The 19771-nt window shown below is 37.3% G+C and overlaps 1 protein-coding gene across 8 annotated transcripts in view; it reads right to left on the bottom strand.

The window, feature by feature from the left end:
* The window catches only part of MLLT10 (MLLT10 histone lysine methyltransferase DOT1L cofactor), a 141874-nt gene that overhangs the window by 33544 nt on the left and 88559 nt on the right, over window positions 1-19771 (bottom strand). For all 8 annotated transcript variants that reach the window (XM_082044865.1, XM_082044864.1, XM_082044866.1 and 5 more), the window contains one exon: window positions 3945-4123. In XM_082044865.1, coding sequence (XP_081900991.1) covers window positions 3945-4123 — 179 coding nt within the window. The remainder of the gene's footprint in view (window positions 1-3944; window positions 4124-19771) is intronic.

Below are 19771 nucleotides of genomic sequence, written 5' to 3'. Positions count from 1 at the left end.
CAAGTTCTCTGAATACTATGAACAATTTTTTCTGTGTCAGAGGTCTACCATAACCTCCTAATCAGAAAAGTTCAGTCAATTTGGAGACTAATTTTATGGATTGTTTTTTTTTTCCCCAAGACCAACTCTTTAGAATTTCTTAATACCCTCGCTTAAAAACAGAATTTAAAAAAAGACCAAAAAAAAATACAAGTTTATGATGTCCCCAAAATAATAATTACAAATGACCAACAGAGATCTAAGAAAATTTAACAACCAAAATTGTGGACGAGTGCACCTTAGCAGCACACCTTGGAGGCTATTCTAGTTGCTAGTGCTATTCCAATTGCACATCTGCTATCCTGACCAAATAGCTGAGCAACCAAGGTCTGGGCATATACTTGGTCTCTTAACTAACAGTTTAAATAAAACCCACTTTTGTACTTACTACTTTTTATATGCTATCGAGGCACAAGCCTACCTAACTTCTAAACATCGCATGTACACCTAGGATCTTGCCTGATTTTATTTTAATTAGAGCACTACATAAAAAAATACATTAGGAGACCATTATTTGAAGACTTTCATAGTCAAGAGGTGGGTAAACACTCAGAATACATCCACAAGAGCCCAGTAAGCATACACAGCACTCTGATGAAACTTTGCAGAACTAAATAGGTAAACCATAACCCTTGAAATATAATCAGTTTTTTATGATAACTGCATGGGGAAAAAAAAAAGGCGGGGGGGGGGGGGGGGGGGTGGTGGTGAAGGTTCTCTTAAACTGGAAAACAGCTACATAGTAAAATAGGTTCTCTTGACTGCAGCTCTTCAAACACTAAAAAAGAGCTCATGAACTGAAACTCAAACAGCAACCTGGAGTCCAGGAAAAATAAAGGCCCGTTACAGGTGGTTGCCATGATTTAGTGTGAACCAAAGACACTTCCAGGAGGCAGACCTGCTTGTTATTTTCAATTTTTAAAAGTTGGGAGAAAATTCACAACACACATCCATCTTCATTCTCCTCCACGCTAGGAAGTCCTCTGCAAGCTAATTTTCCCCACGAAAGAGGAAGAGCTGTGTCCATGGACCTTAAAGCCAACTGACCACCTCTTGCCACCTCAGTTTCTTTGTAGGAAGTTTCTCTCAAAACTGATAAATCGGCAGGGTAAAAAACCCAGGAAAGTGACAGTTAAAGCAATTTAGCCTCAACTGGAAATTTCCATTGCCTACCTCTTGGATGTTACTGGACACCAGACATAAATGAAAAGTGCCAGTCTAACCGCAAACGGTGAAGACAGGCAATACGAAAGGGAAAAAAGATTGGGACAATAAATATAGGTCCCTTGGCTGGAGAGCATAACTTAAGAGACACGTCATGCTACACAGCTTATCTGAGGCATGGTGTTTGGCTGAAATATCAATGCCTGTATAACGGTTCAGATGATGGGAGGACCAAGTTCAAATTCATACATTGACACCATTGATATAAGAAAAAATGAAGACTATGCCTTTACCAGTTTCCAACTGGCAGACACTAGTTACCAAAATGTAGTCCTAAAATCACTGAAGCAGCACAGGACTTGGTTAATTCTCTGTGCAAACACAGGAGTTCCCTCCTAAGGCTGTCAACAAAAACTTCTCAACCATTTGAACCTCCCTTTGTAGTTCAGAACCAAAAGACCCTTTAAATGGTAGTACCTGTGAATAAGATCCTGACAAGTAAATCTATGACCACTTGAAAACAAGGTAGGTATTGAGGTAAGATACATGGCTCCTTGGAAGGGAGGGTGGGGAGAAACACCACACAACAAAAAAAAAACCCAACACATCTTCCAAAAAACAGAGTCAAAGGAATGGCAGGCGTTTTAAACACGTAAGCTGTGGGGGGGCTCTCCAGCTCAGCTAAACACTAAGAGCAAAGTGTGCACCTCCTAGGGTATACTTCACCTTTTTGTGACAACGTGAAGAAAAATATATTATTGTATTTCTGTTCCTGTCTGTTAAATATGGGCTCTGTTCCATTGCTTTTTGAATCTGTTTATCCTCTGACAAAGTTTAACTAACAGAAATGGTATCGCACAGGTCTTGCTTATTTAACTTTTCCATGTCATTTGTGATTTTACAGAACTTTCTCAGTGTCCTTTTCTCAGGCCAAGAGTCCTACGCAATTTACTCATTCCTTATAAAGATGCTGTTCCTTGCCATTGTTCACTACCATGGACCTTCCTATACCTCTTTTGATACATACTGTATCTCTTTTGAATAGAAACTGCCTTTTCCCTTTAACATGAATAACATTTGCCCTCTTACCACCTTGCCAACATAGGCCAGTGAGGTCTGATCTCAGCAGTTTGTGACAACTGTTTTTCATAATAGCTCACTGCATAACGTAGTGTAACCAGTAAACTTGACTTCTGTTTCTCCTTCTTTTCCTAGATCATTTCTGAATATGTTGAGCTGTACAATAGGCCATAACGCTGATCATTCTAAAACTCTGATGGTAAACCTCTCCATCGTGAAAACTGAGCATCTACTTGTTTAGGGTTTTTTTAAATAATTTAATCTGCTGCCAAACTATGACACAACCTCTCCCCTTATCTCCAGACTGCTCAATTTAAGTGTCTTCAGTGAGTTAGGTTGTGGAATACTCTTTGGAAATTTAAAGAAAAAAAACAACACTAACGCAAACTGGTTGTGATTTCCCCTCACAAAAGCTATATTGTCTCTTTCTCAAAGCATCGTATTTTTAATTCATTTCTTTAAAATACTTTCTATCAATTTGTGTAACAGAGATGTCACCCAATTTTTTGTGAAACTGGTCAACAGGTTCTAAAGTTAAAAGACAGAAGTCCCACTAACATAACACAAGCCTTATTTCTTTAGGAAACCAGTCCAGAAGAATTACCTAAAAATATGAAAAGCCACCTATAACAACAAAGGGTTATTTGATACTGAAATGTATTCTGTGTCAGGCTTACACAGAATATTTCTGCTATACATGTACTATACAAATGCATGAGCACGGACACACCATGCACTAAGTATTTACGCATTAGACTTGATTGTAATTCTTCAGTTTTACATCCACTATCTTAAATCACAGTAGACTATATAAATTAAAAGTTGATGTCTTATATGCACACAAAAATGATATATTTGATACAGTCATTGTAAAACAGATTCCCATCAGAAAATTTAAAAGACAAGAAATACAAAGTATAAAAACATCATGTCCAATACAGTATTTCTTCACACTTATACTCTAATCGTGGTGGCTCTCTGCAACTATACCTTTGTATTCTCTTCCCTTGATAAATGCCATCTTGCCCAACTTAAATTCATACAAAATACTACCATAAAGTTATTTTTTCTGGTTCATTACTTCAAGCACGTCACCTTTCTGCACTCCTCAAGTGCCTCCTTATCACTTCACGATCAAACATGAACTATGTATCTTCAGTTGTATGACCTTTCAAATGCAAACCTGTAGCATAAATGTCAACTTTCATTTGTCACCTAGATGTCGGCCACCTCTTTTCCAGAGCTAGCCTTAGTTTGTCAAATTTCCCAAATAAACCTCTCTGTTCTTTAACTGATATCAGCACTTTCACCTGAGACATGCAAAACTTTACATGTTTTCCTCTTTTAAATCCTTTCTTAAAACATTGTTCTGATAACAGAAGTTGGTTAGAGCACTGATAAATTGTAACCAGCATTTATGCTACTAATCATAATATAGTTGTTATTACTACACACTTCCACAGACCATTTTAAAAAAATCTATGTGCTCTCCAAAGACAGGACTATGTAACATTATGGGGACCTTCCAGCCACTGTAACATTTTCGCAACAAATACAATGCTTATTAACCTATTTTCTAAACAAATTATTGTTTCTTTTAACATTGAAAATAACCAGGTCAATAACATGGTTTGCTATCTTAAACTCTTGTGATAGTTTACCTGAGTTGCAGCAACAACAGTAGTTATAGAAGGCGCAGTTGAAGGTGATAGAGCTCCCACTTGCTGCAAGTGGCCTGAAGCCTGCTGAGGTAAATGAGAACTGGAAACGGGAGTGCTAGATCCTGAGCCAGATACTGCATTTGGAAATGATACTGCTACATCATTGCTGCTAAAAATACCTGAAAAAAATTACAAAAATGATTACATGCATCTCTCTCTCTCCCCCTCCCTCTGTTTTCTAGTAACCATGTAAATATGCAGTAGAAAATTAATCAAGACAAATAAGACCACTTAATGCAGAAAGTTCCTGTGTTGAAATTCTAACCATGCCGACTAATAAAAGCGCTCTCATCACTTGACATTCTATAGTTCAGGGAACACAGACTGATTCAGTTTAAAGTTTTTGTAAGACATATGTGATAAAGCAAATATTTATGTGCATTACAAACTGCTCAAATATTAACAGTAGCAGAATATTTGGCTAAAATGCCTGCCTTTGACTGAGTCTGCTATCAGGGTTTGCTCTTCCAATGAATTACTGTAAAAGTTAAAGTAGATAAAGAATGAAGTATTGGGCTATGTAACTGAACATATACAATAAAAATAGAAAAATACTTTTTAACTTTATAATTTTGGCAAGTAAGGATTGCTTGTGTATTTTCAGAAAAACACTGACAGCAGGTCTGAGGACCCAGTACTCAGATTTGCTGGTAGAACTGGTAGTATTTCATTTATTCACAAACTAAAACTCCATCCACGATCTAAGAATGCTTGACTAACATTTACTTGTTGGCTGTTCTAGCAGAAATGACTAAACATGTTAACGTTAGTCAGACTGGTACGTTAGCAATTTAAATAGGAAGAGTTCATACCCCTCTGTGAAGCCATTACTTCTGTTTGTCTACATGCAGGGGAAAGTTCATTATATAGGTTGGGAAAAAACCCTATTGACCAGAAGCCCAGGACAAGAAGTAGTACCTGTCTATGAAACTGTTAGGCTCCACGTGCATTAGATAAGTGAGCTGTCAGCTGGCCAAGGAATATCAAGCATGGTAGCACTGAACTGCAGTTAGAGGAAGAGTGCCACAGGAAGTAAACAGAAGTAGAATGAACATGGTTAGATCAAAAAAAGCAACAGAACTGAAATGCCAGTTAGAAGGCAAAGGTGGAGCTAGTTTGTCAATCATACAAATAATGATTTGAAGAAGGCAGTGACAGTAATAAGATACGCAATGTTAAAACACCACTCGCCACCCAGCAACCCCTCTGAGCATAGGCAGTCAGGGGAAACTAACGTCATCCGAACTCACACACAATATGAAAACACCGATGCATCTTAAATTCCCTGCCTCTATTAACTGCCAAGAAAAATGGGAGAGAAAAACAGCCAGATCCAGTAGAGAAAGGTATGAAAAAAACAGCTGAAGACACATTCTGACAACATGGCTTTCCTGCTAACCGAGAGTAGTGACTCCTTAACATCTCCCCCATCTCTCCATCACAGCAGCTCTGCTTTTCTGCTAACCTTCGTATTTTTTCCCATTTAGTGCAACTTCCTCAGCCATCTCCCGCTCCATTTTTTTGGTCACCATCCCAAAAATCTACAGTTATGGGACTACTTAGCCGTTGAGATCCTTAAAGTGTTCACTTTGTGATGACCCTTCTCCAATTATAGCTGCCTTGTCTAACTAGACAGTAAATTCTACGGATCCTGCTCTAGGTTTATCCCTACACATCACCAAAATGAACACCATTAACAAACAGCCTTGCTACTGAACATATTCTTAAATGAAATCTAATTACAACCAAAAAACCTGAAACATACTGCAGGTCCTGACATGATTTTTTTTAAATATGCTTTCAACTGGAGATTTTGAATTAATAAATGGATGAGATTTTTGATCCTTTGTATTTTGAATACAGTAAAACAACTAAACATACAAAAAAACCTTGAAAAAGATGAGATTCTCATGCAAGTATCTGGCTCCAGGAACCGTGCATTTTAAGGGTAAAAATAATGAAATATCACAACACTTATCATCAAATCATAAGAGCTTGTCACCACAAATGCTATCACTCTCATAAAATGTCAATGATAACGAGTGGAGAAAACAAAATTTTTGTGAGAGTAAAATAGTAAAAAAAGAAATATTTTGCCAGAAAGGTAAAAGAACCCCAAAATTGTAAAGCTATTGTAGATTTTTTTTCTTAATTTTTCAATATCTTACATATTCAATAACTGCAGAGTTGCTGCTGCTTCTATTTTAATGATAAGGTTTATTCTTCCTCTTAAAAATAAAGTTCTGGAATACACGCAAATAGTTATAAAATCAAGGCCAAAAAAACTACTTCAAAATAAAGACAAGTGGTAAACCAGTTTGCCAGTGGAATGAGGTAAGTTATTATTTGCTGCTAGAAATAGTAGTTGCAGTAGTAGTACTAACAACACTCACTATTTGTTGCTGTTGTGAAATACTGGACAAATATGACCTATCTGCCCACTCTGGGCTAAGTATTTCCATTTAGCAATACCTTACTTAATACATAAAATACACGCACCTTCTGGAACTAGTCATGCAACCAAGATATTACTCAATGCAAGCACTCAAATAAGAACTGTATGCTGAACATACAAATAAATCTTTGCTTTTCACACCATTTCAAAGATACCTGTATAAAAATTATATGCACATCATATTAGAACACCAAGAAAGTCCATACTTAAAATGTCTCAAACATATCAAGTTGTCCTTTTGGGATTTTAGGAGAGATAAATCACTTTCTGGATCAGGAAGGAATAACAACAAAAGCCTGAACAAATCACTATAAACCACATTAATGTTTAAAACAAACAAACCACCCTGAAGTCCTTCCCACATTACTGAAAAGCCAAATAGCTCTAGCTTGTCATGAATGGCAATTTGTAATTTGCCGGAGGCATGAACAGCGTGGTTAAACACAACTTCAGCATTTTCAACAAGACACAGTTCTTCAGCTGCAGGTGCAAATGGCCATGTAATACTGGTCAGGTAAAGCCTGACTGTGCTTAATGCCGCTAACACAGCTGCAGAATGCGGCTTCTGGTTCTGGCAGACAAAATGCACATAAAGCCCCTGCTGCTGGAGTGAAAGGCTTAACAAAAGGGCCAGTTTAAAAAAGGCATCTCTGAACAACAACTAACTGCCTGCTTAGCACAGAACAGTAGTACTATAGAGCAGGGAACGCATCAGATTATGCAGGCTGGAAAAAAATGCATTCTTTTTGGTGACAATCAACAATGAAACAGATAATAGAGGAAATAAAAGAACTTGAAGAATAGTGAAAAACAAAATAGCCGTAAGTCAGAACTAGCTATACAGCAACATACACCAAGCACGCAGAACAACTTTAGCGATTTTATTCAAAATCTCAAAAGTAAGTAGTTCAATGAGCAGAAGAATTAACAAAACATTAAATTCTGAGTTTCAACAGTGTTGCATCTCATAGATGACATCAAGCTTTCCCACCACAATTTCTGTACCTAGCCACAAAATCCACAGTTTCTATTTTCTAGTGCTACAGCGCCCTACATTATTCAGCTCCCTCACATTCCCTTCCTATGCTGGAGATTGCCTAGTCCAGCAAGAGACAAAAACAGACTGTCCATCCCTATTACAGGAACTTAGATATTTTACACTCCTTTATCAAGTTTGCTCAAAATTGGAGAACAGGCTCAAAGCCTGTGGGCCAAAATCAAGAGAAGCAACATGTAGACTCCTTCCTTAGGAAGCCAGAAAATATTCTCCCTACCATACAGATGTATTTTTTTAAAAAAAGTCAGTAACTTTGAACTCTTGCAACAATTGTGAAAAGAGGACATTACTTGAGATATTTGTCAAAGGTTGCTGATCCCAGCACTTTGCTAAAATTTAAGGAATAAGCAGAATCTGGTCAAAGAGTTGAGGTTTTTTAAATGTAAACCTGCAACCCCACAAAAGTTGTGCAGAACTACAGAAACTTTCTACCTGGAGGAGGACAGACAGACATGGGCCAGGAAATTTTGAGTTATAAGAAAAAGAACTTCTTTAGAAAACATGAAGCTATATACACATCTTCAGTACCTTTACTTCCTGTGATCTCAAAAAGCCTCCCCAAAAACCAAGACGACGTTTTATCTAGAACAAAATACAAAACTGACTTCAAATGAAGCAGTCCATTAATTGGTAACCAAACAGGTAGAAACATTGATTAGGTTTAGTTAAGCAAGAAAGAACATTTCTGTTCCAGCAGAATGTTAATAGTGGAAGAAATTTCCCACTCTTGCTTATTTTGTAGTACCAACATGAGTTAAAGTGAATCTAATGCTAAACACAAGCAAGTAAACACCGGTTATTGTGACAGAGTTGTCTAAAAAGAGCAGAAATAAAATTGTGTTTGAAACTGTTAACCTAGCAACAATATTTCATTTTACTTGATTCAAGACAATGAAACTATAGTTTGGATGCTAAGCCCAGCCTGTTTCTTTCATGAAGAAATTTGAAATCTAAGAATCAAAATAATCAAGTTGTTTTCCTGCTGATGACAGCAAAGTGGTAGAGTTCACTTTCAGATAGGTTTCTAGAAGATTCTGCAGTAACAGTTCTAGAAGTGCAAAGAAGCCATAGTTACGGGTTTGCAGGCTGATAACAAGCCAGAACTTCCGTTCCTTTCAGTGCCTGGGGGTCCTTTTCTGATGGGAGGCACAGAAGCCTCTGTCGCAGATTAACAGTCAATACCCTCCTTGTATGAACGGCATCCTGTCTCCCCTCTGTTAGGAGGCAGAAGGAAAAAACGATCCCAGACTCAAAGTAGCCAAAGAACAAAGACCGCTGGTGGTGGAGGGGGGGAAGGAAGATACAAAATACAGGCCTACATGCTTTCGAAATGGAACAACTATTCTAGTTTCATAGCTATTGACAGAAGGCAGACTGCTGTAATTATTCCCTTTGAAAATACTCCACAGATTGGATTTATATTCAGAAATCAAAATGCTTCACAAGTACCTTCACAAAACTGAGGAACGCAACTCTTCATGGCAATGTCACGTATATGATAAATCAGTGATCTAAGAACAGGGTCATCTGAAGTCTGCTATCAAACTCCATTAAAATTAACCCCAAATCCCTGACAGCTCAGCTAGCAAAAGATCTTTAGTCAATCTCTACTGCCCACTTCCATTCCTATGTTCACGATCCTCACTGTACAGCTATCCACAGTCATTCACAAATGTATTCAGTAGCGGGGTGGCAGGTGCAGGACCAGAGCTGATCCATGTGGCTACCGAAACAGTCTACACCTGTGTTCAGCTAATCCCCACCTGCTACAGGAAACAGCATTATTTTATACTTGGTCCCACATTTATTAATGACCACAGGTCAGCAGTGTTACAGGACTCCTTCTTCAGTACACTGGAACAGTGAGGAATACATCCACCATCTAATAGGAAACAACATGAGTCAGTATACATTCTGCAATTAAACTGTTGTTTCCACAGGTAGATTTTTAAGTACAAGATTTCAAAACTGCCTAAACCACTGTCAGAGTGTACCTACTCCTACTTGGAATTAATCCAAGCTCCTACAGGTCTTGCACTACAGCCCTCCACTGCAGAAGGGCTCAAACCCACATCTTTCATAGCCTAGCCAAGGTGAATTTGTTCTCTGAGAGGACAGGTCTGAACATGATATGAGGAGACAGATGAATAAGACACTGGACTAGGAACACAGGGAGAATGGCATCGTTTTTCTAGCCCAGTACATCCATCTACAACAGCGACCAACAGCACAGTGACCAATAGCAGCTGCACAGACAAATCTTCCAGCCTCTCGAAATCTATAACTTATTGGTTGTGAGCTTGAGGAATGGCCTCTGTAATTATTGCCTTAAATCTGCTTTGAACCCTGCCCCAAAGAATTTCTTCCAATCCTTTCTGAACAGTTGTAACTTTTCATACCACATCCCATGATTATATCTCAGTTAAACTTTTTTTGGGGGTGGGAGTGGAAGATAGAGATGACACAGGGACAAACCTCCTTTCATTTGTTTCTTTCAGATGTTCCAATTTCCCACAATAAATCTTCGAGATGCTTTGCAATTGCCTGTTTAAGGTTCACATATATAATTAATTCAGCTTTATGAAATATGACAAGTTAAGAATTTCATATTTATTCTAGTCTGATTCAACAAATTTTGAAGTATTCTTCTATAATAAGAGCAATAAGATAAAGAGCTCCATGATCGTATCTGAGAGACATATGCTCAGCACTACAGGAAAGACCTGTAGTTCAAGTGTGTCACAGCACAGAAAGATCCTTGCAAGAAGAAAAAGTTAGACAGATATGGAAGAACAATTGACAAGTAGATCTTAACTTTTATTTAGATGTTTGCTTTTGTCATGGTGAGCCAAGACATACAAGCCTAAATTACTTAAATATGACGTACTACAACAAAGTAGTTCTAGGCTCACTAAACAAGCATTCCTGAGTAGGAACATGACACTTGTGATCTACGCTTCTTAATGATTTCCAAGGAGAACTGAAATGTGTTTGCTTAAGATCTCTGAAAACCTACCATAGTTTCAAACCATTCTGACAGCAATCTATCTTGGTGCTGAAATGGTGAGACACTGGAAGTACGAGATTCCTCTTCATTGGTAACATAATATAGTCTTTTAAAGGAGTTTCTACTTCAAGTTTTCTCTCTTTTGGATTCCAGTGATCTGAAGTTGGTGTGTTTGAAAAGATGCTGCAGGACGCTTGATTAAGCCAGAGTTTCCAAAAAGAGGGCTATTAGGGGGGCTAACAAATAACAATGGCAATTCTGTGGTGACTAGCTACTTCTGGTGGGGAGGAACAGCTGTCGCCCGAACTGCTGAAAGACTACACATAGCCGTCATTAGCGACAACTAAAGCTTTAAAGTGGCATTCTGGAAACTCATGGACAGGTAGTAAACACTTAAGGTTGTAATATTTGACAACTGAACAATAACACTCCATTATTCAATACTCCGAAAGAAATTGGCATAATGAAACTATTTCAGGATGACTTTGTAATTTGTCCTTCCCTTGTTCTTCCTTTTTAAAATTCGTATGGTTTAGCCAGGTGCTATTCTCCCCATGCTTCAAGGCAGGCAGATGCCTTTTTAGCAACACTGCAGAAGTCTGCTCAAGTTGGGCTGAATTAAAAATTTTAACTCATTCATGGTCAGTAGATTCTGACTAGTTTATGTTGCCTTAGCGTAGAACAGAACCAGCATAAACAGAGACCTGAAAAAAGGAACAGGAGTAAGAAACAGAAGACAGAAAAAGTAAGAATAGGAGCCACAGAAAGGCTACAACCCAAACTATTACAATTTACAGCTAACTCTAACATAAAATACAGCACTCAGGTCATCACTCCCCACAGTCTTTTTTTTTTTAAAGTCTGCACTAAAATCCTCAACAGATATGAATCCCTGTACCCCCTCTCCTGCTTTCCAGTGGTAAGCCCATAAAAATGCTGCAGAGGAGATGAGACTTCAAGGTCAAGTCAAAAAAGTTTGACTGTAAGGTCCAGAGTAAGACCGAGAAGGACAAAGCACAAAGTTATAACAGCGAATAGCAGTGAAAACTTTACATCGATAAACTGCAATTTTTCAGGTTTTTTTAAACAAGTTTTTTATAAAGCATGAAAAACATAGTAAGTTGACCATTAAGCTGAGAAACAAAGCACTGAGTACTAAGTCTCTTACTGGCAAAACTGCAGTGTGCCTGTTCCACCTGGAAGCATCTTGACTCTCTCTACTAAGACAGGAATCTTCATGGGAAGATACAGCCTGCACCACTCCAAGTTCTAGTCTGTTTTTTAACTGATTCTTTCAAACGTGTTCAAGTCTTTAGCTATCGTCTTTCCTCCTTTACACTGTCAGCATTAAATTCAACTGACAGGCTTCAACCACCACCTTTTTAACTAACATAACTATCAAATGAACCTCTCTGCTTCAAACTTGTATTCGTCTCCGCTCAAACCAAAACTCCGTTTCTTTTTTCTTTTTGGTAATTTCTTGCTGATGTGCAGCCAACTTAAACTCAGTGCAATGGAAAAACAAGCTCCTGATACACTGTCTCAGTCAAAGCTCTTACAGACAATCACTCTTTATCTGACTCATAATCTGAACATGATGTTGGAGTAAACTATTTCCTATATTTAAATAGTTATCTCTATATTTAAATATTTATCTCAAGGTCAAATACTTTCTTTTCATCCTGTACACCTAGGGCAAGATCTTTCCTTGTTGTTCATCTTATCAAAATTTCTACCTACCCTCATTGATTTCACCCATCTATAGGCCTCTGACAAAACAAGAGTATGGAAAAAAACCTGCAAGGGAGGGGGGCAGGGGGAGAGGTAACCAACTTTCAAAAATCTTACTTAGAGAAACATGGGAAGGTAGATAAAACACACACCACCGCCCCCTCCACGAAGGGAAAAAAAAAAAAAAAAAGACACCAAACAAGAAACACAGGCAGACTAGATGATAAATCCTGTCCAAACAATGTTCCAAAACATACATGTACGTAACATTATGCTTCCCTACAATATAAAGCATTATTATTGCTTGACAAGAAAGAAAAACATACACCATTAAGTAAGTAGTACTCCCTATGCCCTTCCAATTTCTAGGAAGGAATACACCACCAGTTTTTTTTTAAAAAAAAGGCACAATGTGGAAAGAAGTCATCACAAATGGGCTTCCACCAAATTCTATTCTGCACTATTGTGAACCTATCCGTCTTCAACATTAAACAGCAAAAAGGCTCTGCTTATAAAACAGCAGAAACTCACCAAGTCCAAATTCAGCACACTTTGTCAGATACCCTTCAGATGTTTTATTTTTGTTCAGAAAAATGGTGAGCTTGCTTTCCTTCATCTCAAAGCTGGTTCAGAGCACTGTACACCTGGGAGAGTGAGAGGGAAACCCTATATCAAAAGGAAAAAAGCTAAACCTATTTTACTAAAGCAAAGCAAATCTAGAGAAATTTCAGTATTTCTCACTGCATGTAGACTATGAAATATAAATTTAAATTCATAATTAAAAAAAAAAAATATTATTTAAGAGACCCACCACTATAAAACTCTGCCTAACAGATGTAATTCATCTCTCTGACAGTGTGAAAAGCAAAGTCCTACAAAACCTTAATGATTGCAAAGTTAAAATGTCAAGAACTTCACCATGCAAAGTTTAAACATTTAAATTATTTTTCATATGCTGAACTCCAAGTCAATACAATTTGCAATGCATACAACACTGCTCTTCCAACATACATGTACATCATTAAGAAAATTACTTTATTTGGCTGACACCAATGGATTAAAAAATTCCCATTTTTATTAACAGATTGCCTGACACCAATTAAATAGAACATTGAGAAATAAGCTTTATATTCTTCAAAACCAGCCTTATGATGGGCTTTAACTGTAAATATGGCCTCTTAAATCCTTCAGTAACTTGTGAATATAGCTATGACTGTTTCCTATGTATGAACAAAAGTCTTGAAAAAGTAAACCAAGTTCTAATTTAATAAGATACATTTCATTTCCACTGGCTATGAGTGAGTACAGAACTAGGGGTACAAAGCCAATACTGAATACCAAAGGGAAACGGCAATTAGATACATTAAAGATTCAATATTGCTCCCTCTGAAAGTGATAGTCCTGTTATCAGTGACACAAATGGGCAGCATCGGGCTGTCAGAACAAAGAATGGACAAAACACGGCTACCTTCAGATGCATTACTTGTAGTAATTTAAGTAGTCAGGAAGGCAAGTGGGAGAATGCCTGAAGTAGACACTACTATAACACACCTATGAATGGAGCACAGAAGAACAACTAGAAACACTATTCACAAAATTAAAGAAAAGAATCTCAGAACTGGAATAAAACTGTTATCATTTTACTGCACACATACAAAAAGATCATAAAAAGAGAACTGAGGAACTATTGACCTATCAGGCTCCTGCAGACAATCTACAAAGTTTTCACTCAAGTACTGAACAATTGACTCACTGCAGACCTGTATTTCACCCAATCCATAGAATATGCAGACCTTCAATCAGGCGTTTCCACAAAAGGCTACCCTTTGTGATAAACGAACCTCTGAAAACCATTCTAATGTAACTTACCATTATGTATGGTATTCATCAACTTTGAGAAAGCTTTTGAGTTAGGAGAAAAAGGGCTTCATGTTAAGATCATGTTTAACAGACACACAAAAGAATATATGTATAGACAGGAATTTCAGTGAACAATAATATACCTGAATACATCTTTCTTGTATTAGAGCTCTGATCATTCACAGTAGCTCAAATTGTAAAATGGATTTATTTCTATCCACTATAATTTTTTACTTATATTTCTTTTGTCAGTGTTTGTTAGCTTTTAGATGTCAAGTATAAGAAGATTTCAGCACATGCCAACTAGCTGCTTTCTAAAGCTACTATTACAAATAAAGTCAAATACTTTCCAGCGACAATCAGTCTTCCCAACAAAAGACTGATTTTAATTTCGTTGTCCACAACAAGTGTAGAAACTTAAACTGAAGCTGCCTTGCTAATTTTAATCATGCATATTTTTTTGCTTCACTGATGGACTGAGACAAACAGTAGCATCTCCTGGACTTCAGGGAGCTCAGCTGAAGAAGAACTCAAATGTGTGGAGAGAAGGAACGTTCAACTAATGGTACACTAAAAGAAGTGCTCACAGGAACTTCCTTTTCTTCGAGGGTTGGGGTTTTTAGAGAATATGGACCTCTGACCATGAAGTGCCAGAACACACCGACATCCTCTGCCGGGCAGCCAGGAGTCCCTGTAGCTCAGCTCCCACAGCAAGCCAACACCTGCGCCCAGCTGCGGAGCGGTGGCAGCCATGCAGATGGCTCACCTCTCTCTTCCACTTACGCCATGCATCTATTCATACTTAGGATAATGACCTCATGACTACAAAATTATTTTAGTTTCAAATTACTAGTTCACTCTTTTATGCTACTAATGAACGAAACCCTCAGCTTACACGCCTGGTTTGACAAAACGATCAAGTGAATGATTTTGCAGGCAAGAGTGTCACAAACACCTCTGCCGTACTTCGGTGAGCAAATTTTCTATTTGCATCAGCCTCTGAGGTCTGACTGTAATAACTGCTCGTGTTCCAAGAGGGTGACTGTCCTTATGCTTTATTTTTCTCTTCTTTATTCTGCCCACAAGTGGCAGCTCCTAAAGAGCTGTTATAAGCCATTTTTAACTGCCAGGCTCTCCTGAACATTGGGATTCCAAAAAAGTGAACTAACAACAAAGAAAATTTAAACTTTTCTCATTGATACTAGCATATTACAAAACTAACTCAGAAGTCATTTAAAAAAATCCTTGCCTTCTAACTACTCCCTAAACTTGAACAACTAGTCAAAGTTATTTCCACAGAAAAAACTTTTAAAATTTATATTTTATTTAAAACATTTCAGGTCAAGTCTGTAATGTAAAAACAAACAAACAAACAAACCCACACCTTCTCAACATTTTTCAGAGAGCTAACAATATACAAAAATATACTTATAATCAAAACTACTGCTTTACAAGGAAAAAAAAAACCTAAAACGCACAAAGTTAATATGGCCGGGATCATCTACATTATGCTATTGGACAAATTCTGGCTCAGGTGCATGGGACACGGTGCAACCCCTGTCTGCCACCCTTCCGAGCAGAATCATTTCACCCACATCAACTCTCGACAGTCTTTATTTGGTTATAGTTATATGTTTGTTCCAGTTATGCTCCATTTTTCTGCACAAGAAATAGCAGCAATTGTGATCCACCACTGCTTTGCATTTTAAGGAAAGCCCCTTTCAAATTTAAGGAACTGTTGGGTAGGTTTTGGAGAAGGGCTTGGGGTGGATTTGATTGCCTGAAGCGATACCTTTTGCCTTTGTTTCTTTAAAACTGCACCACACAGGAGCTACCATTAACCCAAACCATCACATACATTGTATTCCAAAGCATCACTCAGAGCTTTCAGAAAGTCTTAAAGCAGAAAACACTAGCTAAAATTTACTACTAACAAGATACACACTTCATAGACAAATGAGGAAGAGAAGCAGCTAAAAAGAGCTGACAACACAATTCAGCATACCTAGTCGGCAACCTGAGCTTAAAACAAGTGATTGTCTGACAACTCAAAAACATACATAAAAACAAAGATGCAGTAGAATCCCTTTCAAACTACAGCTCCTAGATGTGGAAAAAAAAGTCACAGTACATACAATCTTCAAGAGAACAGTGCCAATTCCAGGACACATGACTTACACTTTAATAATCTGCTACTGTGCTTATCAGAATGAACTTTTCACAACAAGCATGTGCTACAATTGAATAAATATGTGAGAAAAGGATTCACACCTTTGATTCTTACTTTGAAAGTCTCTTTTTAATCCTTAAGATTCCCTACAGGAAGTAAAAAGACTGTCATGCAATGATGAAAAAAAAATATAGCATTACGAATTATCAGAAGGGAACAGAGAACAAAACAAAAAGCATAATGATGCCACTTTAAAAATTCCTGTTGCACCTACATTTCAAATACTACCTACACTTTTCAAAAGAGGATATAGTAGCACTAAAAGAGATCTGAAAAGGCTAAAAGGATATAGTATGAATGACAAGAAGGTACTAAGACATCTAGGTCTAAATAAGATAATGGGGAAATGACAAAAATGTATCAATTATGAATACTGTAAAGATGCTGAATATTTGTAATGACTATTCAAGGGTTTTAGGAGTGCCAAAACATGATCCGCAACAGCTGCAAACAACATTCAACCTTTTACAATGTATAAAGATACAAAACTAATTTCTCATGTTTCAGATATTAACAGCATAAATAGTTTCAAAAATTATTAGGCAAATTCATGGAAGAGACTGATTCACGGAAAACATCAAACAGCTACAGATATCCAACCTTGAGATGAGATGCAAGGAATCCTAGTAAGAAAATGTCCTGTTAACCTAAGTCCTTTAAAACAAACTGTTCTAACACAGACCTCATCCAGTTATATGATGAAGGGCAAACGCTAGATCAGTCCTTCTTGTGACTGATGGGGCTAATTGCAGACTCCCCCAAGTCTCCACACAGAACAGAAGCAGAACTGTTCCCCTACCACTATTCCCTTCCACACTCCATAAATCAGTAGAAGGCAGATGAAAAAGGTGTTTTATTCTGGAAGGAAAAAAAGAGCTACTGTCTGGGTTCCTGTTATAACTGCCCCTACTGGCAGCTACCTCCTTCCTGACTGTTCCTGAACTGAAGGACCCTCCCAGCCACCCAGCTTTCTCCTGTAATGTACAGCAAGCTCTTGACCTCCGACATGCTGTCAAGAAAGGTTAGAAACAGTGAATGGTAGTCATATATGCCAAAAACCTATATGCTGTAATGGCTGGACTTCACATTATTCGTTTTCCTTTCTTTTCCATCTCTGCTGCCTTACGCACTTTTCCTCTCAGTCTTGGCTGAATCCTTCCTTTCTTCATCTGATCCTTATGGTAGTTGCTACTGCTTGCTTTAAAACCTTATAATTATTCTTCCTTAAAATCAATCTTGCTCAGGAAGACTTTGTTGCTTCCAGCTCATTCATTTCAGTTAGTTTCAAAACATCTCAGAATTGACTGTGTATTAATACCTACATCCATGTCACCATCCCTATTGTTCCTTACCTGTTTTTAAGGGAATTGGTCACACATACAGAAACTAAAGTTAAGCTTTAAGCTTACCAAAATTTCCATAGCAGAAAAAATGCCTAGAGAATATCAATGACTTTGTGATTTTGGCCCCTGAAAGGATGTTGTTGCTGTAACCAACCACTAAATCCTTCAGATTAGACATTAGTCCTTGACAGTTACCACACATTACATGAAAGCTAACTATATTGACAGCTTATGAGTTGCTTTTTCTTTTGTTGGAGAGGGGATTGGGGAATGGGGTCTTGTTTTTTTAGTTTAAATTTATTTGGAACCTCTAGTGATTCTTGTCAGGAAATTCTTCTTGTAAATGTTCAAGACAAATACAAATTGGAAATAGATATAAAACCAAAGGATCTGATCAAATTACTTAGAGTGAAACCCCAGATACATGTTCATATTCTTCAGCTCTTTTCCCAGTTTCTATGAATCTCTTCTCAACTCAAGTTGCTAGAACTACACCGGTCCCAAGCCCATAGATGCTCACTCTTTTTGACAAAAAATACTGGGGTTTTTTTTTTAGTTACTTAGTCCAATGAGAACTCTCTTCAGAAACTTTTTACCACCGCATGTAATTCTCCCTCACGCAAACATCTGCAGCAAGCTAGATCACTGTCAAAATTAACAATTTTTATAATGTTATCCTTATGGCCTTCTCACGGACACTTTACATATCTACCAGATCTGACACAAAAAATGAAGAATTCTATTTTAAAACTGCATTAAGTATATAAAATGAACAATATGAAGTAACGAGCTTGCATCTAAATTAGGTGTTAAATCCCAGTTTAGTTAAAATGGACAAAAAAAATGCTTTAAATTCAGGATTAGACAAGAAGTAGCTTTTCTAATAATAATAAATAGTTTGTTTCATTTACTGTTTCTTGCATAACGACCACAAAAGCACTGAGTAAGAACTATTTTGCTAAGTGTTTTGACAGGACCCTTTATGTGTACAGCATACCTGTGTATCTAACTCCTACGACACTTTTTCAATTATCTCAAATCCTCCTGAAAGAGAGGTTTATTTAAGGAATCTTCTGGAAATACAATGCTGTCTTATCTGTGCCAAGTTTACATTTTATTTATGCTGGGGAGATTTTTTAAAAGGTGGAACGACACAAAGATCTTGCATGTTTTAAGCAGCTGGTACAGGCAACTTTTATAAAATACCAGTAACTGCCACACAGTGAAAAGGCACGGGGATACACTGTCATTTAGTGTAGCCAGGACACATCTTTACAGTTTCCGTTTTTAAAAGTGTTCTTAAATACAAAAGCTACTGAAATATTGCATTGTACCTGTAAAGTTATCCCAGTTGGTTGCTGCCATTTTAACCAGAGCTGGGCATTTAAAAAGAGTGCAGTATATGGATACTGTAGTTCCTATATATCAACACAAGAATCTGTCCACCATGAGTCACAATAATTTTAAGGTAACTAGTATTCCTTATACCACTATATTCTGTCAGTACTTCTACTGAATTATTTTAGTTTTCTTTTTAAGACTTTACAGGGAATCTCAAAAATAATTATGATAATCAACAACAGTTTTAGGCATCAGAGCCTCTTCTTATACAGAAGTTAGTCACCCTGATCATAATCCTGAAATTACTTTCAGGTAGTTTAACTTCTGATCCTGCAGCTCTTCATATCAAATCAATGGAACATTTAAATGCAAAGTACATTTCCTTCTGACTTTAAAAACCTGTCTGCACTGCTATCACCTCTGACTGAGAACAACAATAAAAAAATAAATTCACCATATGAATTGGACAGTCTTCAGAGGGACAAAAATGCTGCAAACACTATCAACACATACACATCACTTATTTTTCAGCTATACTTGATTTCTGAAAGGTTTGAAAATCTGTAAGATCTGAAAAGCACAATTTTCAAGAGGGGGTAAAAAACTCTACTGCTGCTTTTATAGTCAAGCCTCTTCTTTGCCCTCCCCACACACACACTTTTTTATGTTCCCATGTCACCTTTAACAGATTTTATGGAGTTAAAAGACTGATTGCTATCTCACATTTGACTTACAAGGAATGC

This window comes from Streptopelia decaocto (genome assembly GCF_964273445.1).
Source record: "Streptopelia decaocto genome assembly, chromosome: 2".
Lineage (NCBI taxonomy): Eukaryota > Metazoa > Chordata > Aves > Columbiformes > Columbidae > Streptopelia > Streptopelia decaocto.
This window is presented reverse-complemented; position numbering and strand designations above follow the sequence as displayed.